General features: G+C 56.7%; 2 protein-coding genes across 2 annotated transcripts; both read left to right on the top strand.

Moving 5' to 3' along the window:
• Nucleotides 1-633: 633 nt before the first annotated feature.
• Nucleotides 634-2013, top strand: BJ171DRAFT_425376 (nucleotide-diphospho-sugar transferase; the record flags this gene model as incomplete). The annotated part of the gene is made up of 2 exons (XM_053107716.1): nt 634-1147; nt 1679-2013. 2 exons carry the CDS (start codon nt 634-636, stop codon nt 2011-2013), a joined length of 849 nt encoding a protein of 282 aa, XP_052965337.1.
• A 4019-nt stretch (nt 2014-6032) lies between these two features.
• BJ171DRAFT_568977 (dynein heavy chain and region D6 of dynein motor-domain-containing protein) lies at nt 6033-21837 on the top strand (the record flags this gene model as incomplete). Its single annotated transcript, XM_053113546.1, has 15 exons — nt 6033-6464; nt 6620-7279; nt 7533-7972; nt 8207-9389; nt 9472-9721; nt 9903-10450; nt 10481-10578; nt 10631-11915; nt 12090-12795; nt 12838-13601; nt 13751-20203; nt 20313-20466; nt 20771-21102; nt 21238-21435; nt 21663-21837. 15 exons carry the CDS (start codon nt 6033-6035, stop codon nt 21678-21680), a joined length of 13521 nt encoding a protein of 4506 aa, XP_052965336.1. The 3' UTR covers nt 21681-21837.
• Between the last annotated feature and the right edge of the window lie 25 nt (nt 21838-21862).

The raw sequence follows: 21862 nt of genomic DNA, 5'->3' as shown, positions 1-21862 counted from the left end.
TTGCATCTACATCTCCACCACTCCACCAGCACTTACTTCCCCATCTCCATGCTCTCGTACATTCGCATTGCACACGGCATTCGCTCCGCATCGCCATTCGCCATTCGCCCCCCCCCATCGACACCCGCCCGTCTCCGTCTGGCGGACGCCCGTGGCGCTGCGTGCTTGGCCGTGACCCGCCCTGCCATTCGCCCGTCCCGCTGGTCGCCCTCCGCGCTGTGCTCGCTCTGTGCACCACCCCGGTGTCCTTTGGTGCTCGCTGCGTCACAGCGGCCGTCTTATACCCCTCGATGCCAGCCCCCGTCGCCATTGCTCTCGTCGCTCGCTCGCTCGCCCAAAAGACCCCATATAAGTTTCCGTCCCTTCTGTCCCGGACATTCCTCCGCCCCACCCCCCGCTCGCCTCGGCTAAGATCGCCTGTCTTGGCATCTTCGTCTGTCTCTGCTCCTTCCACCCCTGCTGCTTATCGCCCACCAAGCCTCTCGCTTCCTGCTGGCACATATCCGCCTGATAAGGTGCCTGCGCTGTCCAGCTCGTCTGCCGCATCTACCTCATCTCATCTCCAGCTTCCCGCCATCTGTACATCATTGCCGCTAACTCTCCCTTGGTGCTCAACCAGCAGCGATCTCTGGCATGGCTGTCTTCAGAAACTTTGCCTATGTCACTCTGCTGACGTCCGAGTCGTATATCCCTGGCGCCGTCACCCTCGTGGCATCGCTCAGGGCGACCGCCACTCAGTACCCGATCGTCTGCATCGTCGCCTCCGAGTCCTTCTCGGTCTACTCGGTCCAGCTGCTGTTCAGGACCTTCGACAAGGTCCTCTTTGTGCCGATCCTGCGATCCAACGATCACTCCAACCTCTCGCTCCTCGGCCGACCCGAGCTCGACGTGACCTTCACCAAACTGCATGTGTGGGATCCCAGCCTGCTCGTTTATGACCGCATCGTCTTCCTCGACGCCGACACACTGGTGCTGAGGAACGTCGACGAGCTCTTTGACTATGTCGACGAGGACCATGTCAACTTTGCGGCGGCGCCAGACATTGGATGGCCCGACTGCTTCAACTCGGGAGTGTTTGTGACCAAGCCATCGACGACGCTATATTCTCGCATCATCGAGTTTGCTCGGTCCTATGGCAGTTTCGATGGTAAGCACTTGTTCATGTCAACGTCACCCGTCGTGCGGGTGGGGGTGTGAGTAGGTCTGTCGGGCGGGTTTCAATGTAGTCCAGCTACACTTGTCTTGTCCCATGTGATGTCTGCCAAGGTTGCATATGCAATTGTGGCGGGTCGGAGTCGGATCTTTAGTCGCCTATGAGGGCCACCACGCAATGGGTGGATCGTGGGTGGCATTATGAGACTTGATGTCTCCCAGGCCTTGTGGTGAAACGCGGGAGCATTGCAGCCACAGATCATTCTGTCTTCAATGCCCGTCGTCAGCTGGACACATGGGGAAGGTGCAGCGGATGCTTGCGTTCTGTGCGGCACAATTGGCGGATGCATAGCGGCTGCCCATCAAACCAGCTGATTCGCGCGTATCCCTGTTTCTGATCATGTCTGGCGAGCCGCTGTCGGTGGATGATTCGCTGCCAGCATTCGTCTGGCGACGACCTGGACACACCGCTGATACGCACTGCCCTTCCTTCTGTCCTCTTCTGAAACGGGCCACACTTGATCAGGCGGCGACCAAGGCGTTCTGAATTCATTCTTTTCATCCTGGAGCTACATGCTGCCGCCCTCTCATAAGCGAGCCACCAAAGCGAACGCTGTTCGGCTCCCCTTCAGCTTCAACGTCACTCCGTCGGCGTCCTATTCGTATCTGCCCGCTTTCATGCAATACGGAAACAATGTCTCCATCGTCCATTTTATCGGTGCCACTAAGCCCTGGCACTGGTCGAGGTTCACCGATGGAACCGTCTGGAACACGTACGTATCATCTATGCCCCAGAGCTCCGTTCGTCGCCTTCATCACCACCAAGGCATGCTTGGTCGTGCTGCATCTTTGATGGGTTGATGCAGTATCGATAGCTAACGCAACTTGGATGCTCTCAATCCGCGCGATGCTTTACCAAAGCGGTGGCCATTCTCAGCAGTATGTGAACTTGGTCCAAAAGTGGCACTCGGTGTATGATATAACCGAGATCGGTATCCCTGCTGCCAAGGAGCGTGCAGCTACGCTTGAGGTAATCACCGCCATTGCATCATCTGTCAGTTCTCTCAGTCGAGTCAGTCGCATTCCAAACTTGGTTCTGCTTGGCAACGTCCATCGTGGCTGATTTGGGCTTGCTCGCGCTTCGCTCAGGCCCTCCGGCGTTCCCGCGAAGCCTATGCCGCTGCCAAGGTTGCAGAAGCTGCTCAAAACACTTCGGATGGAAGCAGCCATGCTCCCTCATACAGCGCCCCCTCCCCTCCGGCTGCGGTCCACCACCAACACCACCAACACCACCAACACCACCAGCACCACCAACACCAACACCACCAGCACCAACATCACCAACACCATCAGCAGGAACAAAATCAGCAGCACCAGGAGCATCACTATCAGGAGCACCACCATCAGCAGCACCAACACCAGGAGCAGCCGCAACAGCACCATCACCACCAGGAGCACCACTATCAGGAGCACCATCACCAGGAGCAGCCGCAACAGCACCATCACCATCACCATCACCAGGAACAGCCTGTGTATGTTCCGTATGAGCACCAGCCTCGTTACGAGAGCCCTGTTTATCACACAGGCCATCATTATCCTGTTGAGGTGCAGCGGTACTACGCGCTACAGCCCCAAATACCAGAGTACCAGTACCATGAGCCAACCCAACAATGGGACCCTCATAAATATCACACAGAGCAACATCAGCAGCAGCAGCAGCACCACCACCACCATCAGGAACAGCACCACCACCACGAACAGCACCACCACCAGGAACATCATCACCAGGAGTACCATCACCACCAAGAACATCAGCACCACTACCAGCACCAAGAGCAGCACCCGTCTCCTCCTCCTGACAACCGCTCCGCTGAATCTTGGACCCCGGCCCCTCCACCTTTGCCTCCTGTAGTCGATGATGTTGCCAACTTCAACAAGCATTTCCCCTCCATGCTTCAACACACCACGCCTCTTCCCGCCGACCCCGTGCCCGCTGTGAACACGACCTCCGCTTCCTCGGCCCCGCCCAAGAAGCCCACGGGTCCGGCTTTCAGCGCCAATCTGTCTGATTTCCAAAACTACCGCATCAGTTGGAATGAACAAGAGTTTGTTGGTCTCTCGAAGCGCCGCAAATCCCTCGGTCTGGGAAGCCTTGTGGATGTGCGCCACGGGAACGAGGATATTCTGACGGACTCGACCGCAATTCCTCTGCCGCTGAAGGCCTCTCGTGCTTCCTCTCCTACCAAGGAATATGTCTACGAGATGGATGCCATCGAGCCCGCCACCGAGATCATTCGCAAGACCACGCGCAGCCGAAGCAATTCGACACACTACCCTGGTTTCATCACCCCTGTGAGTCGCAACGACCTCCTCCCTGAGAAACTATCTACAGCCGACAACGTTGCCATTGCGCCGACCAATTTGCCTCCCGAGGAGCTGCAGACCCTGACGGCGGCAAATGCAGTCGCTCTTCTCGAAAAACTCACGGTGGTCTCCAGCAAGCGTGACCCACCTGCGGTCGCTTCCTCGGGTGCCCGCCGGAGCCCGACCAAGACCCTGTCGACAAAAACTTCGCGGGACAAACTGAAGGAGTCGTCAGGCCAATCTACCGCAGGCCATACTGCCACGGCACGCTCTGCTACCTCTGCCCAGTCGGTTGCAGACAGCACAGCCGCTGCTGCGGCCGGCACTGCCACGGCGACGACAACGAATGTGAAGAAGACATCGGCGGTATCGACGACCACGGAGGCTTCAGCGAACACCGTGGTTGCAACCACTACGAGCAGCGTCAACGGGGCGGCGAGTGCTCCTGCGTCCAGATCTGTATCCTCCAAGAGCTCCAGGGAGACAATGTCGGCCGCGCGCTCCGTCTCCTCCGGTGCTGCGTCCCTGCCATCTGCCCCGGTGTACTCCCGCGCCGAGTCCCCCGTGAAGGAGATGCAGTCGAAATCCGTCGGAAGCAGCGCCGTCTCTGCCGTATCAGACACTCTGGAGCACTCTGAGGCTTCGCAAGAAGAGCGTATCGTCAAGTCCGAGTCGATCCAGATCGACACGGTTATTGTTCGCCGCAAGCGCAGCTCGTTCTTCTCCAAGAACTATGTCTCCGACGGCGAGACGGCCACGGCCCTGGATGTTGTCGATGAGCGTCAGAATCAGCTCCAATCCGCCATCGCCAAGACTCTCGACTCCCACGAGGATGAAAAGGGAACCACCACACACGATGCTTCGGTAGCCGTCTCGAAGCGCATCGTTCATCATGACGGCCACCACATCCACGACGGGCACAACCACAGCAGCCACGGCCACCAGCACGAGCGCTCGACGGACTCAAAGGCCAGTGCGCAGACAACCCTGGCAAAGGAACATACTCACACAACGGCCGATGCGAAAACAGCGTCCAAGGCAGTAGCCTCTGAAGCCAACTCCACCAAACGTCTCTCCGCTGCTGGTGCTGCACATGCTTCCACAACCGACACCAAAAGCACATCCTCGCGCTCCTCTGTTGCCGTCGCCAAACCTTCAGGATCAGCAACCACCACAGCCACTACTACGACCACTTCCTCCACCGCCGCTGCTGCCGTCGCTGCCACCACCACGACCACAGCCGCTGGTGCTTCCACATCTGTCCCTGCCGCATCGGCCGCAACTGCCGCCGTCGCCCCTGTTGTTACAACCATCTTGGGCTCCGCTGCGCCTGCCGCTGCTCCTGCGACGGTATTTGAAAGCATCCCCAGTAAGGAAGCGATCGCGTCGCTCATCGCCAGCTCCGGCACCAGACAGCACGCCGTCACTGTCAGCCGCACCATCGATGCAAAGGCCGCAAAGGCCTCCACCGATACCAGCACCAGCACCAGCACCAATACGAAGGTGTCCAGCACTTTGACCGGAGCAAAATCAAGCTCGAAACAGGTGCAGAGCGACACCGTATCATCCAGAGTGGCCACCGCGGCCTCTTCCACCAACGCCACCACAACGACCACAACGACGACCCGGCGAAGAGTCGTTCGCACGAGCCAGACTGGTGCTGGCCTCACTACCGAGAAGAAACAGACTGTGGAGGTCGTCGAGAAGCCCGTATCGGTGACCACCACCACCACAACCACCACCACCGCTGCCGCTGCCAAGACGGACGGCTAGTCCCTCGAATGAGCAAAATAGCTCGGTGCGCCATTCTTTGGCCCAACCCCTTGTCTGTGGCAAGGCAACTCGGTTTTTTACATATCCTTGACTGATTGATCTGTTGCGCTGGTAGGGTGTGGCGGACAGCGGGCCATATTGAGACATGCTCATGGGCCCGAGCCCCAATCTTCGCCACCCCCCTTCCTCTTCCTTTTCCTCTTCCTCCTGCGCGACCCTTTCTCGACTGACCCAAAGGCTTGATCCCGGCCATGGTACTCTGTGCTTTTCTATCATGTATCGGCGGCCTAAACTGCTTGTTGCCTTTGATTTGACCGTGTACAGCTGGTTTGAGCCAGGTGTGGCACTCTTTTTTTCTGGGTCCCGAATATACACCCATTCAATGTCCACCATGGCCAACACAAAAAACACAGAGCCTCATCTGCATTCTTGGCCAAGATCGCTGCCGCTCCTCGTGCCTATCCACGACTGGCCTGCATGATTGGGCCCTGCTTTGGCGCGGAATCGTTCCCACGCCGCCAAACCAGCGCTGCCCGGGGTCTGCCCCGCTTGGAGCTACTTCTGGAGTCGATCGTTTGTCTGTTGCGTGTCTCTGCACCGTATTCGACCGTCAATTTGCCCTCATCGCACACTCCCGTTCTGCCTGCGCCTTCAAGCCCGTTCGGCACACCTCTCCCTTCTATTTCTTGACTCCAGACGCGACCGCTTCTCTGCTTTCGCGGTCTGGACTGCTCCCAGTCGCCATGGACACCTCAGCTTATCAGCCCGTGTCTGGCCTCCCCGAAAGCAGCACCGCTGAACCAAGCATATCGCCGGCTGCCCACAAAACCCCTATCTCGGCGCACCACACGCCCGCCACCGCCGCCTCTGCTCGCCAGCTCATCCATCGCACGTCGTCGACGCGCACGCCGCTGGAGGAGTCTGAACAGCGACTGGATACTGCTACGCGCCCGGTTGCCTGGGCAAAGTTCGGGGTGCAGGTCCACGACGTGTCCGGCGCCGATGCCAACGAAGACGATCCAAAGACGCTTGAGCTGCTCGAGCGCCTCTACACGATTTCCGAGCCCAAAGATTACCCGCGCTTCAAGATCCGCCAGATCCCAACCACGAGGCGTCGCCTTGATCCCATTGGCAACGCCATGGACTACCAGACCCAGGAAAAGCACTTCCCGATGGTGAGCGACAGTACTGCACCGTCGCTGCAGACCCATGTTTTTGCGCGTGGAACCAGAGGTGGCAGGACAGAGGGAGAGAGAGGAGAGGGGGGGGGCTTTCTGACACCGTGCTTATTGAAATCATCGAATCTCTGGCTTCCGATGTGTTGCCACAGCCGGGCAATCCACCAGCCGTTCCGCAGGTGCTGAACAAAAACTCGGCACTCAAGGCCCGCAAGCCCGTCGTCGTTCCAACCAGCTCGACGCACAACCGGCTCGACGCCCAGAGCGGTAAAAACAAGGGTCTCTCTCTGTCCCGGCTCGACCATATCCTGCGACCGCCCAAACGCGGAACTGACGAGCTCCTCGTCACCGAGGAGGTTCACTTCAACATCCGATCCAAGACCCCCGTGATTCCGCCGATCCCCTCGGCCCCATCGACACCCATGTCGCCCTCGTCCGCACCCCAGTCTGCCTCGGCAACGGCTCCTGCGTCCCGCCGCACCGCCAAGCGTGTGCGCATGGTCGAGCCCGACCGAGACGGACAGTCCGAATCTGCTCCTCCCGAGGCCGAAGTACCCGACGACATGGATCTAGATGTTTCCGGATCGATGACCCTGGCCGCAGACATTGCTCAGAGTCAGCCGGCACACCGAGACCCCTTCCAGTTTATCAAATATCTCGATGCCAACCCGGGCACGGGCGAGTTTGTCTATATGAATCGCATCAGCGACGCCGTCAAGGGCAGCCAGTCCACCTTCAATCCCTATCATCTTGAGATTGTCGACTTTTCCAAGGTGTCGCCCAGCAACGGCTATTATACACTGAGCTTTGCGGTAAGCCTTAATTCCTCCCTCCTTCCTTCATCATCTCTCATCAAGCGCAGTATAACAGAGCACTTGACATCGCTATTAGCGATGGGGGGGGGGCGAGATCTTGCGGTCCCGCATGCCATATCTACACTCAAGCGATTGCTTGCCGAATGCTTGCCCGCGCCGTCGCGTGCCATGTCCTCACACAGCAACATTGCGCTTTTGCTTCGGGCTTGTGTGGTGGTGCTTGCTCATTCTTTCGTCGCTTGCGCTCCAGGGTGTCACCCACTTTGACCACCAGGGTCACGGCGATTTCACGCCCCTCAAGCAGTGGCTACGCGAGTATGCGCTCTTCCACAGCCTCCTCAAGATTCCGTTCTTTGCTCGGTATCGCATGTGGAAGTGCTTCACTCTGTGGAAGCGCACGGTCCTACACACCAAGATTCTGTTTTCCAAGCGTCGGCTCTCAGACAACCTGTTCTTGGTGCATCCAATTCTGCGCAAGACACTGCTGGACGTCCGAGCCTGTTGCGCGGATGTTATTATCTATCGGCGATTTGTCCGCATCCAGGAGCAGCACAGCTACAACCTATCCGAGTTTGAGAAGGAGCAGGTGGAGTGGGTTGAGTCGGTGGGGACCAAGGTCTTGAGCGCCCTCGAACTTGACGTCCGCAAGCTGGTTGAGCAAGCCGGAGTGGCTTGCTTGCAAGAAAAAGGGTTTGAGGTCGAGTGGGAAGCCCAAAAACCCGCCGAGAAGGATGGAAAGCCATCCGGATCATCGAACACTTTGACGGGCGCCAAGAAACAGCAGCAGCAACAACAACAACAGCAACAGCAGCAACAACAACAGCAACAGCAGCAACAGCAGCAACAACAACAGCAACAGCAAAAGCCGCTTTCGGAGGATCAACTCGTTCCTCGCAAACTGACCTTTACTGAGCAAGCAGCCAGGCGATCCGAGTGTCGTCGGATCCAACGCTTTGTCAAGCTCGTTGACTACATGATCGTCGGAACACTGCAGGTCATGGCGATAGAGAGCACCAGGGATCTGCTCAAGTACGTCTATCGCGGCTGCAAGGACGCGGATGTCGTTGTCGATAACGCAAGCGGCGCGGCCGATCCAGCCCCTGCTCCAGTCGTATTTGAAGGCGAGACCGGAGCCAGCCACGATGCCAGGGATGGAGAAGCCGACAGTAAGCGACTTGAAGCGCCCGAGGGCGATGCCATGGAGGCTGAATCGTACATCCAGCGGATCCCTGGCGTGCAAGTCGGCGGCGTGGTCGTGGGAACCGAGGTCGGCACCAGCGAGCTCATCGAGAAGGGGTTTGACGGATTCCCGACCATCTTGAGTCGCATTGTAAAGGACTCGATGGAGCACATGGAGCTCACCGAGATCATCGAGGACGACGGCTCGCCTGCTGATATCGCCGAGATGGAAGACGAAACCCACAACGTCGCCGCGGCAGCTCCGGGCAAGCCCGAGCCGGCAAAGGCGGCAAAAAAAGGCGAGAAGGAGGGCTCGAAGGAGAAGGCGCACACGTTCTGTCCGCTATTCAAGACCGAGCAGCTGATAGCTCAGACGGCTCCCACCAAGCATCTGTACTTCAATCCAGGTCTCATGGAATACCTAACCCTCGTCGACAACCTCATCAAGCTGTACTTGTCGACCGTCGAGAAGGTGTCACTCCTGAGCAACACTATTCCGTACTTGGATCCGTCCAGCATGTCCGGCGGAGCATACTCCTCTGTTCGAGGATTCGAGGAGACGGAATATGGTGAGGGCCCACAGGTCGGCAACATTATCATCGAGAACGGATACTTTCGCGAGATATGCGGCCGCATCCGAGGCACGCTCGTCGGCATGTTCTCCAATTCCACTCGGTGGATGCAGACCTGGGAGGAGGTTCGCAGGATGTGGATCGAGAACGAAAACTTTGTGGGCCTGAAGGCCCTTGAGACGGCGGCCGGCCGCATCGGCTATCTACTGGCAACGTCCAACAGCCAGAGCTACGAGGGAGGCATCTCGGCATTCTTGATGGCCGACTTTGTGCAGCGCGAGACCGAAGCCAACCAAGCCACCGGTGCTCCCATGACGGATCCGAAGGACATTGACGTTCTGAGCCTTGGCGCGAACGTCGAGATTCGCCCTGACGGCAGCTTCAGTTTCCCCAATGGTCGATTTCTTTGAAAGCTCGCTGGTCCGGTTCTCGATTCAGAAGCAGAAGATGGGCGAAATCTCCACAACCTCCATCATCAACAATCTCCTCATCGACACTACGAACTTCAAGAGTGTCCTTACTCCCAGTCCCGAGCGATGCTTCGAGGAGGTCGCCAAAATCCTGCCGCACATAGCTCGAGACAAGAATGACCTGCTCCTGGGCGAGGTCCAGACCTGGGTGCGCATACTCAACACGCCACCGACAAGCGTCGAAGGATTTGTGGAGTACCTTGGCTGGCTTGAAAAGGGTATGCATCTGTCGTGGCACTCGTGGTCGTCGCAGTGGACAGTAATGTGGCGCAATACGATGCGGGAGGAGGGCTTTCTCGGTTCGCATTCACGCACTTGTGCTGGCTTACCAGCGCCGCTATCTCAACATGCCACCTCGACTGATGTTGTATCGTTTGGCGGCCGTGCATTTCTATCCAGTCAAAAACTCCATGCTGCTCGTTGAGTGCTTCTACGACGAAGTTAGTCGTCTGTACAACTTGATGGAGGTCCATCACGTCCCCATCCAGCCTACCGACCTGGCTATGTATCAAACCCTCGGTCCAACGATTCGCCAACTCAAGGAAGCCGTCGACATGGCGTCCGACACCAAGGAAGAAAACATCACAAAGTTCTCCATGGATCTCGAGAAGGCCGTCTCTGATTTGATGACCGAGGTGTCCGATATCCGCAACCGCGCCCAAGACCCGATGGTTCTCAACAGCGGAGCCAAGAGCGAGGTGGTGATCGCCTTCCTGGAAGACCTTCGCCTGCAACTCGAGAAAGTCGAGGTTCTAAAGCAACGATACGAGATGTGGGGCGAGCTGTTCAAAAGCGGCGGGTCAATCGCCGAGATGCAGCGACAAAAGGCCGAAAGCGGGAAGCAGCAGCAAAAGATCGAGAAAGGCGGCGAGCTTGAGGAGACCAAGGTGGAAGTCGAGCTGAAGAGGACGCTGTGGGTCAGCTTGAAGGACTGGGACGATCTCACGGTGTAAGTGTGAATATCCCTGCGCTCACAGATCCGCCCATCCCGATATCGCGCTGTTTGGCAGAGCGGCAGCCGCACGGTCAGCGCCAGCGCAGAGTCCTCTGAAGTGTCGCTCCACGCGCGCGACATGTTCTCACAACCATATTCCCGGGCACTGATACAGGAGCTGGAAGGATCAAAGCTTTGATTCGCTCAATACCGAGGACATCAGTGCCCAGATCCAGAATTACCTCAAGACCGTCTATAACCTCGACAAAGGTCTTCCGCCCAACGAAGTCGTCCCACGTCTCAAGTCCATGGTGGAGGAATACCGAACCATGTATCCTACCATCGTCGATCTTCGCAACCCGGCACTCAAGCAGCGGCACTGGGACAAGATTCAAGATGCCCTCGGCAAGACTTTGATCAAGGACGAAACCTTCACCCTGGGCAAGCTCATGGAGCTGCGCGTGTTTGAGTTCAAGGAGGAAATCAGCAACGTCTCCGCACAGGCTGGCTCCGAGGCAGCCCTGGAGGAAATGCTCGGCCGCGTCGTGAAGCTGTGGAACGAGGCCGAGTTTATTGTCATCAGCTATCGTGACAGCAAGGATGTGTTCATTCTCGGCGCCATTGACGACATCCAGACACTCTTGGAGGACAGCCAGGTCACAATCGCGACCATCAAGAGCTCGCGATTCATTGGGCCGATCAAGGCCGAGGTCGAGCGGTGGGACAAGCAGCTCTCGCTCTTTGCTGAGACTCTTGAGGCCTGGATGACATGCCAGCGTAACTGGCTGTATCTCGAGAGCATCTTCTCGGCCCCTGATATTCAGCGGCAGCTGCCCGACGAGGCGCGAATGTTCTCGCAGGTCGATCGCTCGTGGAAAGACGTCATGCGGAAAGTGTCCCGAAACGCCAATGCCATGAAGTCTGGAACCATGCCCGGGCTTCTCGAAATGATGCAGCAAAACAACGTGCTGCTGGAACAGATCCAAAAGTGCCTCGAAGACTATCTGGAAAGCAAGCGGCTGCTGTTCCCGCGCTTTTACTTTCTTTCCAACGAGGAGTTGCTCGAGATCTTGTCGCAGACGCGCAACCCCCAGGCAGTCCAGCCCCATCTCAGCAAATGCTTCGATGCCATCAAGAGCCTGGAGTTTTCTTCAGCCGACCCAAAAAGCATCGATATTGCCGCCATGGTTTCTCCCGAAGGCGAGCGCGTTCCATTCCACAAGACCATCAAGGCGCGCGGAAATGTCGAGGCCTGGCTAGGAAGCGTCGAGGAGGCCATGGTGGCAGTCCTCAGGCGCCTCATCAAGACTGCGATCGCCGAGTACGAGGAGCCCAAGCGCAACGACTGGATCCGAGAGCATGTCGGGCAGGTCGTTTTGACTGGCAATCAGATCCTGTGGTGCAAGGACATCACGGACGTGCTCAAGACAGCCGATCCAGTCAAGGGAATGGTTCAGGTCAAGCAAAAGTGTATTCATGTAAGCGCCGCACTTCTGGCCGTGGGGGAGGGTATCGGGTTATTCACAGACCACAAATGCGTTGGCCTTGCGAATGGCTATTGTGGCTGCGGCGAGCATCTCACTTCATGGAATTCCGTTGACCGTTGTCGCGTTGCCGATCCCTTCCGCATGTGCTGCGACCACCGTGCGTAGAACCTCACCAACGTTGCGGCACTTGTCCGCGGCGACCTGACCAAGATTCAGCGAGCGATTCTCGGCGCCCTGATCACCATCGACGTCCATAACCGCGACATTGTCCACGGGCTCATTGCCACAAAGTGCAATGGCCTCGGCGACTTTGAATGGACCAAGCAGCAGCGGTACTATTGGGATTCCGAGGCGGATACGTGCCACGTCAAGATGTCGAGCTCGCTTTTCAACTACGGATACGAGTATCTTGGCTGCTCGCCGCGGCTTGTGATCACGCCGCTGACGGATCGCTGCTACTTGACTCTGACGGGTGCCATGCAGCTCAATCTCGGCGGCTCGCCCGTGGGGCCCGCTGGAACAGGTAAAACCGAGACCGTCAAGGATCTAGCCAAGGCCATGGCCCGCCAGTGCGTTGTTTTTAACTGCTCGGACGGCATGGACTACAAGATGATGGGCAAGATGTTTGCGGGTCTGGCACAGTCGGGGGCCTGGTGCTGCTTCGACGAGTTCAACCGCATCGACATCGAGGTGCTCTCGGTGATCGCACAGCAGCTGCTGACCATCAAGAATGCCAAGGACATGAAGGCACTCAAGTTCATGTTCGAAGGGCGCGAAATCCGCCTGATTGAAACCTGCACGGCGTTTATCACCATGAATCCGGGCTATGCAGGACGCACCGAGCTCCCAGACAACCTCAAGGCGCTGTTTCGTCCGATAGCGATGATGATTCCAGGTCTGTGAATCGCGGCAGCAACGGAACTTGCGGGCTATTCCGTTTCTCAACGAAACCATCGCATTCTGTGGCTAATCGAGTGCCTTGGGGCCTGTACTAACCGCCTCACTGACGTCATCGTCTATCTTGGAAGAGCAGACTACGGGCTGATTGCCGAAATCATGTTGTTCTCGGAGGGATTCGAAAATGCCAAGGTTCTTTCCGGCAAGGTCGTGAATCTTTACAAACTCTGCTCGGAGCAGCTCTCGCAGCAAGATCATTATGACTTTGGCATGCGGGCCGTCAAGTCCGTGCTGATCATGGCCGGCGCCCTCAAGCGAGCGAGTCCGGAGCTGAGCGAAGAGGAAGTCTTGATTCGATCCCTACGCGACTCGAATCTGCCCAAATTCCTTGCCGAGGATGTCGGACTTTTCAAAGGAATTCTTTGCGATCTCTTCCCTGGAGTCAAGATCGTCGAGCGCGATTTTGGCGATCTGGTCATCGTCATCAAGGAAGTGATGAGGGAGCGATCACTCGAAGTTGTGGACAGCTTCATTACGCGAATATGTCAGCTGGCCGAGACTATGCGCATCCGGCATGGCGTCATGCTTGTTGGGCCCACGGGAGGCGGAAAGACGACTTGCTACGAGCTGCTGAAGGAAAGCTTCACAAGGATTCGCGACCGGAACCTCCCTGGTAACGACTATCAGCGCGTCAAGACATGGGTGCTGAATCCAAAGGCAAGTGCCGATGCTGAAAGCGCCGCTCGCTCTCAAACTTTTGTTGAAGCGGCATGGTCTTTAGTGGGCAGAGATGCTGGTGGCTGCTGGAGTAACAAGTGCTTTGCATTGGGGAGGGGATGATTCAATGACCCAGCAGCGAGGCGCCTGGCATTTTCGAGGCACGGACCACACTGCTGATGACAGATTTGGTGCTTGTTCGGCAAATCTAGTGCGTTACAATGAACGAGCTCTATGGTGAATTCAATCTTGCAACTATGGAGTGGAAGGACGGCTTGATCGGCATCGTGTTCCGTGCGCAAGTCCAGGACACGTCCCCCGATGAAAAGTGGACAGTTTGCGACGGCCCTGTTGATGCACTCTGGATCGAGAACATGAATACGGTCCTGGACGACAACAAGCTCCTCACTCTTATCAACGGAGAGAGAATCAAGATGACCCCGCAGATGCACATGCTCTTTGAGGTTATGGATCTGGCTGTTGCATCGCCTGCAACCGTGAGTCGCTGCGGCATGGTGTACATGGACCCGGTCGATCTGGGATGGCGCCCGTTTGTGCTTGCGTGGTCCCGGCGGCTTCCCGAACACATCAAACAAGAACTGTGCGAGTATTTCGTCTCTCTCTTTGACCTCTATGTCGACAGAGGTCTACGCTACGTCCGCAAGTTCTGCAAGGAATACATCAAGAGTGTCAACATCAATCTTGTCGCGAGCCTGTGTCGCCTCATTCAAACCTTTGTGAATCGCCGGACCGAGATTGACTTTTCGCTCGGTATCGGGGACCTCAAGATCCTGTTCAGCCACATCTTTGTCTTTTGCTATGTCTGGGCACTCGGCGGGAATCTGGCGAACGGGGAGCAAGATGGATTCGATACCTTCCTCCGCGACATGCTCGAGACCACGCCCCTTGCCGATCTGCAGCTGCCGTCCTCAAACAACGTGTTTTGCTACTACATCGACATCAAGACCAAGGGATTTGCGCTGTGGGATGACATTGTGCCTGCCTTCAAGTATTCCGACGACATCCCGTACTTCCAGATGATTGTGCCCACGACCGACACGGTCAAATACGCCTACCTTCTCGAGGCCCTGCTCTCGTCTGGCTACCCTACGCTCTTCACGGGCAGCACTGGCGTCGGCAAATCCATCATCGTTCAGGACCTGCTCAACCGATGCTCCAAAAAGTATGGCTATGTGTCAGTCACCCTCAATTTCTCGGCACAAACAAGCAGCTTTCAAACGCAGCAGCAGATCGAACTCAAGCTGGAGAAGAAGCGGAAGAACATCCTGGGCGCACCAACAGGCTCAAACAAGCTCGTGCTCTTTGTAGACGATCTCAACATGCCCAAGCTCGATACATATGGATCCCAGCCTCCGATCGAGCTCATTCGGCAGTACCTGGACTTTGGTGGTTTCTACGATCGCGAGAAGCTGGGCTGGACCATCATTCAAGACGTTGAGATTGTGGCGGCCTGCGCTCCGCCTGGTGGCGGCAGGAACCATGTTACGCCCCGCCTGATCCGCCACTTTAACTTGTTCAGCATCCCCACACCAAACGAAATGTCGCTGGCCAAGATCTTCCGCTCGATCGTCGAAGGGTTCCTCAAACCGTTCACCTCCGACGTGCGCTCAGCAGGAGAGGCAATTGTCAACTCATCCATCGAAATCTACCATCGCATGTGCACCGAGTTGCTGCCGACCCCAGCAAAGTCGCACTACACCTTCAACATGCGAGACCTGTCCAAAGTCATCCAGGGTATCCTGCAGGTTAAGCCCATGACCATCCAGACCCGGTTGGATATGGCCAAGCTGTTCTGCCACGAATCGTCTCGCGTCTTCCACGACCGTCTGATTGACGACACCGATCGGCAATACTACAACAAGGTGCTATCCGAGCTGGTCGAGAAGAACTTTTCGATTCAGATTCCAAAGGAGACGCTCGGCCAGCGACCGATCATGTTTGGCGACTTTGGAAAGCGCGGCGTGCCGCCCGAGGAACGACTTTACGTTGAATTGGCGGACATGAAGGCACTCAACACGCTTCTGGAGGAGTATCTCGAGGAATACAACGTCACGATGAGCAAGGACGTGAGGCTCATCTTCTTCCTTGACGCCAAGCAGCACATCACGCGCATCGCCCGCATCATTCGGCAACCGCGAGGCAACGCTCTGCTCGTCGGGGTTGGCGGCACGGGCAAGCAGTCGCTGACTCGACTGGCCTGCCACATGTCAGACTACCAGTGTCTGCAGATTGAGCTCACACGAACCTATGGAGATGTCGAGTGGCGTGAAGACATCAAGAAAGTGTATCGCCTTGCCGGTGTCGATGGCAAGAACACGGTTTTCTTGCTTTCGGACACCCAAATCAAGCAAGAGTCCTTCCTGGAGGACATCAACAACATCCTCAACTCTGGAGAGGTTCCGAATCTTCTCGAGTTTGACGAGCGAGAAAAAGTCCTCGGCGATCTCCGGCCCATAGCCCGCGAGAAGGGCCTGCCAGAGGATCGTGACAGCGTCTACCAATTCTTCATCAGCCGTGTCCGAGACAATCTGCACATTGTGCTTGCCACTAGCCCCGTAGGAGATACCTTCCGCAACCGATGCCGCATGTTTCCATCGCTGGTCAACTGCTGTACAATCGATTGGTTCGACGAGTGGCCCAAAGATGCCCTGCTATCGGTGTCGCAGCGATTCTTTGAGTTTGTCGATCTTGGCTCGGAGGAGATGCGCGAAAAGATCGCCTCGATGTGCGTCGATATCCACTCTTCCGTGGGCGAGATGGCCAAAAAGTTCTACACAGCGCTGAGGAGAAAGTACTACACGACGCCAACAAGCTACCTGGAGCTCATCAACCTCTATGTTGCGATGCTACAGGAGAAGCGCAAGGAGCTGGGGGCCTCCCGTGATCGGCTCAAAAACGGCCTGAACAAGCTGCAGGAGACCAACGACCTTGTCGCCAACATGCAAATCGAGCTCGAGCAGCTCGGCCCGGTATTGAAGCAGAGCGCCCAGGACGTGGAGGTGCTGATGGTCAAGATTGCCAAGGACCAGGAAACGGCAGACGGGGTGCGGAAAGTGGTGTCTGAGGAGGAGGCGATTGTCCGCGAAAAGGCCATTGCGACCGAGGCCATTGCTGCCGAAGCGCAGAAGGATCTGGACGAAGCCCTGCCCGCTCTGCAGTCGGCATACAAGGCCCTCGAGGCTCTCGACAAAAAGGACATTGCGGAGCTGAAGGTGTTCACGAAACCACCTGATGCGGTGCTCATGGTGATGGAGTCCATTTGCTTGCTCTTCAAGGTCAAGCCCGACTGGGAAAACTCCAAAAAGCTGCTGGGAGACTCACAGTTCATGAAGAAGATGCAAGACTACGACAAAGACAACATCCCCGAGGCCATCCAGAAAAAGCTGCAGAAGTACATCCAGAACCCAAACTTCAACCCGGAGGCGGTCGAGCGAGTGTCCAAGGCCTGCAAGAGCATGTGCATGTGGGTCGTTGCTATGGATCTCTATTCGCGCGTGTTCAAGGAGGTGGCTCCAAAGCGCAAGCGACTCGAAGAAGCCCAGCAAATGCTTGAAGCCACCATGGCCAAGCTCGCCGAGAAGACCGCGGCTCTGCAAGAAGTCGAGTCGCAGCTGCAGAAGCTCAAGAACAAATACGAAACCTCGATTGCAACCAAAAAGCAGCTCTCGGATAAAATGGAGGAAACCACCCGGCGGTTGGGTCGGGCCAGCAAGCTGACGCTGGCTCTGGCAGACGAACAGATCCGCTGGACCGAGTCCGTGGAGCGGCTGAGCGAGCAGATCGAGGCGCTGGTCGGCAACATATTTTTGAGCTCGGCCTGCGTAGCCTACTACGGCGCCTTTACCTCGACGTACCGCATCGAGCTCGTTCAGGAGTGGGTCGGGCGCTGCAAGCAAATCGGCATCCCGGTGTCGGATAACTTTACACTGATGGAGCACCTTGCCGATCCCGCGGTTGTTCGGGACTGGAACATTCAGGGTCTCCCCGCAGACGAGCTCTCGATCGAAAACGGTATCCTTGTCACACGCGGTCGCCGTTGGCCCCTAATGATTGATCCCCAGGGCCAGGCTAACAACTGGATCCGCAAGATGGAGGGCAACGAGCTCAAGATTGTCAAGCTCAGCGACTCCAAGTTCTTGCGGTCTCTGGAAAATGCGATCCGCACGGGGCAGCCCGTGTTGATGGAGGACGTGGGCGAGCAACTCGACCCTGCTCTTGAGCCTTTGTTGCTCAAGCAAACTGTGAGGCAGGGTGGCCGACTGTTGATGAAGCTCGGAGACTCATTCGTCGAGTACGACCGCAACTTCAAGCTGTATATCACCACCAAGCTTGCGAATCCGCACTATTTGCCGGAAGTGTGCATCAAAGTCACAATCATCAACTTCACGGTCACCAAGGCCGGCCTGGAGGGGCAGCTGCTCGCAGACGTCGTGAAGCTCGAGCGGCCCGAGCTCGAGGAGCAGCGCAACTCACTGATTGTCAATATTGCGAACGACAAGAAGCAGCTCAAGGACATTGAGGAGAAGATTCTCAAGCTCCTGTTCAACTCCCAGGGCAACATCCTCGACGACGAGGAGCTGATCAACACTCTGAACCAATCCAAGGTCACCTCTGCCGCGATCAAGGAGCGCGTAGCCCAGGCCGAGCAGACCGAGAAGGAAATCAATATTGCGCGCGAGCGATATCGCCCCGTGGCGATCCGCGGCTCGGTACTGTACTTTGTGATCGCAGACCTGTCCGAGATCGACTCGATGTATCAGTTTTCGCTCAAGTACTTCAAGAACCTCTTCAGCAGGTGCATTGTCGATTCCGAAAAGTCGGACGACCTGCTGCGCCGCATCGAGATCCTGTGCAGCAACATTACATTCACGATCTTCTCGAATGTCTCTCGCGGGCTGTTTGAGCAGCATAAGATGATCTATTCGTTCATGATCTGCATTGAGATCATGCGCGAGCGCAAGCAGATCGACGACACCGAGTGGAACTTTTTCCTTCGGGGCGGTGGGGCGCTGAGAACTGAGCTGCCGCCAAAGCCCACCTGCCGCTGGCTCTCCAATTACATGTGGCAGAACTGCTGCGACCTCGCTGCATCGATCCCAGAGTATAGCTATCTCGTCGAGCACATGTCGACATACACCAGCGACTGGGAAAAGATGGTCGAGTCCGATACACCGTTTTTCGAAGCCATTCCGGGCGACACCAAGGGCAACCTCAGCGATTTCAAAAAGCTGATCTTGGTTCGGGTCCTTCGCGAAGAGAAGCTCGTCCAGTCCGTCATTGACTTTCTGAAGCGCAACATTGGCTCTGAGTTCATCGACATCCCGCCCCTGGACCTGGCCAAAGCCTTCCAAGACACCAACTACCAGACACCCTTCATCTTCATACTCTCGACCGGGTCAGATCCTACCGCAGCACTAATGAAGTTTGCAGCCTCCAAGGATGTTGAGATGCAAGACCGGCTCCACATGATCTCGCTTGGACAGGGACAAGGACCAATCGCAGAAGATCTTGTTCGGCGCGCCCTGGTCAGTGGCGACTGGGTGTTCCTGCAGAACTGCCACCTGGCCGCGTCGTGGATGACCAAGCTCGAGAACATGGTCAAGGAATTCTCGAGCCCCGAGGCAGATATCCATCGTAACTTTCGCCTGTTTTTGTCATCGATGCCGTCCAAGGTGTTTCCGACGGCGGTGCTGCAAGAGGGCGTCAAGATCACCAACGAGCCCCCCAAGGGCCTGCGAGCCAATCTTGCCCGCAGCTTTGCCGATATTTCCAAAGACCTCTTTGACGAACACCCACCGCAGGGCGTGCGCTTCCGCAAGTTGCTGTTTGGCGTGTGCTTCTTCAACGCCATCATTCACGAGCGGAAGAAATTCGGTGCCCTCGGATGGAACATCATGTACGACTGGAGCAACTCGGATCTGGAGGTTTCGATTATTATGCTACGGAATCTTCTGCAGGAGCACAAGGCAGTCGCCTGGGACGCACTCACGTACCTCACGGGCGAGATCACATTCGGCGGCCGCGTCACGGACGACTGGGATCGGCGCACGCTCAAATCGATTCTGGCCAAGTACTACAATCCTCAGATCCTCGAGGAGGGCTACAAATTCTCGCCCTCGGGGGTGTACTACGCGCCGCCTGATGGCGATCTTGCAAGCTTTCGGACCTACATCGAGTCGCTGCCTTATACGGAGGAGCCCTCGGTCTTTGGAATGCACGAAAATGCCAACATCAGCTTCCAGCTTCAGGAAACCCGCCGACTCCTCAAGACTGTCCTCGATGTCCAGCCCCGCCTCATGTCGGCTGGAGGCGGTAAATCGAGCGATCAGATGGTCAGCGACATCGCAACCAACATTCTGGAATCATGGCCTGGGGCGATCACTGTCGAGGTGCCCGGCAGCGAGGGAGCCATCAAAGACAGCGACGCGCCGAACAGCAAGATCCTCGAGGAGATGTTCCGTCGCGACGAAGATGGCCGGATGCTCAATTCGCTCAGCACGGTGCTGCTGCAGGAAACCGTGCGATTCAACAAGCTGAATCTGGTTGTGCGAGCCAGTCTCGAGTCGCTCAACAAGGCTGTCAAAGGACTGGTGGTGATGAGCTCCGAGCTCGAGAAGGTGTTCCGCAGCTTGCTCAATAACGAGGTTCGTCGATCGAAATCAGTGGGTGCGCATCGTGGGGGGAGGGACGCATTAGCGCTGGCAAAGATACTTATCCTCCGCAACCATAACCTGGTGGCGACATAATTGTCAGGTTCCGGCGAGTTGGTCGGCGGTTTCGTATCCATCTCTGAAGCCGCTGGGCGGCTGGGTCAAGGACTTTCACAAGCGAGTGGCAGAACTAAATCAGTGGATTGAGCATGGGCAGCCCGCGTCGTTCTGGCTCTCTGGCTTTTACTTTCCACAAGGTACGAGAGACTGGATCAATCCGTTTCGTCGCTGCGTGTGATCTGACCGGCGCCTTTGGAATATGAAATGCGTGCATGCATGCATGGATGTCCAGCACAATATCCCCGGCGCTCTGGAGTACCGCGGCTTCGGGGGGGGGATTTAACATCGCTGCACTTGATAGTGAGACGTTTTTCGTTCTGAGGGAGGAGGGTAGCGCTGGACGGAACCAGTCCCCTCTCCGAATGCGTTGCCTTGGGCGGTACCATATCGACACCCAAGTACTTTCGCTCATCGTCTGATCATAAACATGACTTCATGTAGGCTTCCTGACCGGAGTTCTGCAAAACCATGCACGCAAGTACAACGTGCCAATCGACACGCTTGTGTTTGCATACAAAGTCTCCGACTATGAGGACGGCGAATCGATCCGGACGACGAGAAACACAGGCGCAGCGGCAACACCGGCGGCGGCTGATGGCTCTGAGTCTGCTCCTGGTAGCAGCGGAGAATATACCTCAAGCCAAGGCAACGATGAGGGCATCACCTATCCGGATCATGACGGTGTGTTTGTGTCTGGACTGTTTATCGAAGGTGCACGATGGGACCGAGACAAACGGTCACTTCACGACTCGTTTCCCATGGAGATGTTTTCGGTGAGTTTGAGGTCAAAGACGCAGGAGTCACCAGCAACAAGCTCCGTTGGAGCGCACCGACGCATGATCCGGCTGTTGCTGCGATCAGCTGCTGCCCATCGCCGCCTCTGACCATCGCTACCATCACTGCCGTAGACCATGCCTCTCCTCAGGTTCATTCCAACCCAGATTCCCCAAGCCGACAGCACCCTCTATGTCTGCCCGCTGTACAAGACATCGGCGCGAGCCGGAACGCTTTCGACCACGGGGCAGTCCACCAACTTCATTGTCTCGATCAACCTGCCGACTTCGTATCCGCCTGCGTATTGGATAGCCAAAGGCGTTGCATTGCTGGTGAGTTTCTTTATTTGTGCTCTCTGTCGTGCGTGTGCGTCTCTCCTTCATCGTACACAATGTCCATGTGCTCTGAACGGGTTGAGCATGGGATTGGCGGGCTCAATGGATCCCGAGAGCGTGCAGGCGGAGCATCACCCGCCACAGCGAACTGCACGTCTTGCTGCCTGTCGTCCGCTACTTTCTCACAGGCTTCGTCCATATCATAAACACTTTGTATACCTCAGTGCCAACTCGACGAGTAAATCCATCACGGCAACCCTCAATCCCTTCAGAATCATCGACCCGGCACGGCGGCGCAGTGGCATTCCGTATTGCTGTGACCAAGTGCTGTTCCACATCGCAAGCGTCCATTCATCCTCGATATTCGGGATACAATATAAGTGGATCCTAAAGACCATGGGCCAAGATGGGTGCCTCCTGGACG

Source organism: Polychytrium aggregatum (assembly GCF_025602895.1).
Source record: "Polychytrium aggregatum strain JEL109 chromosome Unknown BJ171scaffold_25, whole genome shotgun sequence".
NCBI classification, from domain to species: Eukaryota; Fungi; Chytridiomycota; class Chytridiomycetes; order Polychytriales; genus Polychytrium; species Polychytrium aggregatum.
The sequence above is the reverse complement of the archived record's forward strand: the minus strand, read 5'-3'. Positions and strand labels throughout refer to the sequence as shown.